The sequence below is a fragment of the Tetrahymena thermophila genome (genome assembly GCF_000189635.1).
Source record: "Tetrahymena thermophila SB210 genomic scaffold scf_8253956, whole genome shotgun sequence".
Classification (NCBI taxonomy): Eukaryota; Ciliophora; class Oligohymenophorea; order Hymenostomatida; family Tetrahymenidae; genus Tetrahymena; species Tetrahymena thermophila.
Genome location: NW_002475983.1, coordinates 1 through 3,872, shown reverse-complemented (window position 1 = coordinate 3,872; position 3,872 = coordinate 1). Strand labels below are relative to the sequence as shown.

Sequence of the window (3,872 nt, the reverse complement as noted above, 5' to 3'; positions counted from 1 at the left end):
TTATTTATATGATTATTTTATTTTTTCTCAAATGCTTATTATGGTGAAGAAAAGAATATATATGGTAAAAACTTAAGATGATAAAGTCTTTAAAAAAATATGAAAAGTTTGTTAAATTTGTTTGTGGTTGATATTTTATTTGAAGAAATACTTGTAAAACTTCTAATTTTTTATTAAATACTAATTCATAAAAAAGTTGTTGAATGTGTTTGAAGTAATATTTAAAGTCTCTAATTAATTAAAGAAATAATAAACTGAGAAACACAATAAAAAATGTAAGACTTAAACAAAACTATTTGTCTGAATATTTTAATTCTTTTTTTCTTTCTATAAACTCAAAACCTTGTTTCTGCTCATGAAGGATATGCATGCTCTCATGATTATGATGATTTAATTTAAGAAACACAAAAACAACTTAATGAGTACTTTAAATAAAATCCTATTAATTCCTCAGAAGATTAATTAAATAGAAATTTAGGAGGTTTAACTACTTTACCTATCAGGATAACAACAGATTTTACTCGTTTAACTTCACAACCAGGTGGTCCGTCTATCACTACAGATTAAATTAACTATTTGACTTCTGTATCAACTACAGTTGTTAATTTACTTTCTAATTTCATCAAGGTTTAACCAAACACTGTTAATAATGTATTTAACAAAAAACAAACTTCTGACGGTACTTGTATAACAGTAACTCCTTCATTAGATGATTAAACAAATGGTATTCCTAATTCTGATCTACATTTATATTTCATTTTTAGTAGCGAACCAAAAGCAGGATATTTAGCAAATGCAGGCTATTGCAATCTTTAACAAACTTCTACTTATATTAGACCAAATTTCGGTAGAGTCTTATTTAACATCGCTAATATGAAGAATTCTGGTACTAATTTGGAGTAATACTAAAATGATGTTATGGTTACTTTGCATGAAGTCATCCATGTTCTTGGATTCTCTTACGGAGCCATGAAGAACTGGTATAATAAATAAACTAATTAACTTTTGGGATAAACAGCAGCTGATAATTTAATCACCACTCAAAAAATTAGAGGCTTAGATACAAAATTATTAGGATCTCCAAATGTATTAGCGACAGCTTAAAAATATTATGGATGTCCAACATTAAAAGGAATGTAATTAGAAAATCAAGTAATTTAATTAAATCTAAAAAAATGATAAAATCTTTATTCTAAGTTTATCTATTTTTTTATTTATTTTAACTAATAAATTAATTTATTTATTTAGGGTGGCTAAGGCTCTATAAACTCACATTGGGAGAGAACAGTTATAAGAAGTGAAATAATGACTGCTTCTGCTCTTACAGAAGGTTTGAATTTGACTTTTTTCACAATAGCTCTTCTAAAAGATACTGGATATTGGGATGATGTTAATGAAAATTTAACTGATCCTATTTATTGGGGAAGAGGTAAAGGTTGTGATTTCTTTGAAAAGGCTTGTTAAAGTACTACTCAGTATGAAGAATTTGCAACTCCTGATTAATCAGCTTGTTCTTTTTGGGGTGATGGGTAAGGAAAAGGTTCAAGTTCTGATTCTTTTGGTGATACTTGTAATGTTATTAAAATTTACAGTAATCGTTTATGCAGCGATATAGCCAATTAAAACAATTAAAATAATCCTGCTTAGTTTAACGCTGATACTTCGAATGATTTTTCATATAATTCAAAATGTTTTGTTTCTAATATTTATAGTCCTAATTCTTAATATTAATACAAAAATGAAAATTTGAGATGCCATTTTTATTAATGTACTCCTGACAAAACACAATTAACTATTTATTTCTCTTAAATTCCAAATACTTAAGTTGTTTGTAGAATTAGTGATTAAGGTAATTAAATGACAGTGGTCTATTAAGGTAAAACCTTAGGTCAAGTAACTTGTCCATCTAATATAGCAAGATTATGTGATGACTAATAGTGTGTTAATTTTTGTACTTATAATGGAATTTGTATTCGAGGTTAGTGTTTATGCAATCCTGGTTTTGGAGGAGTTGATTGCAGTTAATAGTGTTCAGGTTTTATTTCATAGGAAGGAATATGTGTGGCTTCATGTCCTAATGGTACATTTGGAAACTCTGATAATGTATTATTTTTATATTTTAAAATTTATTTTTATTTTTACTTACTAATTTGAATTACAAAAAAATAATAAAATGACAATTTTTTTAATTTTTATTAGAAATTATTTTAAAAATAAAATAATTTAAAAAATTTATTTTGAAATTTACATATCATTATTTTATATTTTATTTTCGAGCCTATAAAAAATTTAATTAATCTAGAGATCAAACATTTAAAAATATTTTTTTATTAAATCATAATTTTATAAGTCAATCCAATACTAATTTGTTGGTTAAAATTAAAAACTTAACATTTTTATATATTTGATCTTATAATTAATATAAAAACTAATTTTTTGATTTTAATTAATTCTTTACAGTTTATATGAATAGAGTATATAAGTATAACCAAAATATTCAAATTAAATATCATTTTAAATTTAAGTTCCAATTTTCTCTTTTGAAAATCCAAAATCGATTTTCAAATGCAAATTTTTTCAAAAATTAAAATGCAATATTTGAAAAATAAAAACTAACATTGAATTTTTTGTAAATTTAATATTTATTTTTTTTTACAGGTATGTAGATCGACTTGTCCAAATGGATATTATCCAGATTCTGGTACAGGTTTGTGCAAATAATGTGATTTTTCTTGCTCATAGTGCTCAGGTCCAAGCAACAATTAATGTAAAGCATGCCAATTTTTAACATATTTAAGTAATGGTTCATGTGTTACAACTTGTCCAAATGGGTAATTTGCTGATGAAGTATCAAAGACTTGTTTTAAATGTCCAGATGGATGCTCTAGTTGTACTAGTTATAATAATTGCACTGGTTGTAAATCTAACTATATAAAGAGTTTAACATCATGCATTAATTCTTCATGCACTACTCCTTGTGCTACATGTAAATCTGCTACTCCAACTAGTTGTCTATCTTGTGCATAAAATCTTTATCTTTAGCCATCATCAAATAAATGTGATTCTTCTTGTCCACTAGGTTACTATAAAAATTCAATAGATATGACTTGTACTGCTTGTCTAACTGGGTGTAAAAACTGCACTGATGCTAAAACCTGTATTTAATGTGACAGTTCTAATGGTTACAGGCTATACGGTAGCTCGTGTACTATTTGTACAAAGCCTTGCGCCACTTGTTCTTCTATAAATCCTAGTTCTTGTTTATCTTGCGAAAATAGTTTGTACCTCTAAAATAATTAATGTGTTGCAACATGTTCAAAAGGATATTTTAATGGCCCAAATTACACTTGCTCTCCATGCCTTAAAGGATGCGATGAATGTTCTGATGGAAATTCTTGTAAAACTTGCAATTCTTAATATAAACCTTTCACATATAAAAATTAGCAAGTTTGCATGAATTCCTAATCTTGCTTTTCTCCCTGCTCTACTTGTATTGGTTCTTTCTAACCTGCAACATGTGCATCATGTAATCCAAATTTTTATCTATAAGGTACAAGCTGCGTAGCTAAATGTAATTAAGGATATTATGGTAATAAATCAAATTAAACATGTACCTAATGTCCAACAAATTGTTCAAATTGTTCCGATCCCTCAACATGCTTATCTTGTTCAAATAACTATGTAAATAATAATTTTTTGATAATCTATTTACCTAATAAATATATTTTATATTTAAAAAGTTTCTTTCTGAAAAAAGCTGCGTATTAGCATGCCCTAGAGGATAAAATGGAAATAGCAATAAAATTTGTGTTTCAGTAGATGCTAAAACGTTTGCAAACACAAATTATTTTACCATAATACTTATATTTTTA

At 26.4% G+C, this 3,872-nt stretch overlaps 1 protein-coding gene across 1 annotated transcript; it reads left to right on the top strand. All coding sequences in view use genetic code 6, as the record gives it.

The window, feature by feature from the left end:
- Positions 1-273: 273 nt before the first annotated feature.
- TTHERM_01731490 (leishmanolysin family protein) lies at positions 274-3,751 on the top strand (the record flags this gene model as incomplete). Its single annotated transcript, XM_001029194.2, has 4 exons — positions 274-1,152; positions 1,249-2,103; positions 2,659-3,681; positions 3,741-3,751. Coding segments are annotated over 4 exons (2,768 nt in total), but the record flags the coding sequence as incomplete, so codon positions are not given.
- Positions 3,752-3,872: the final 121 nt, after the last annotated feature.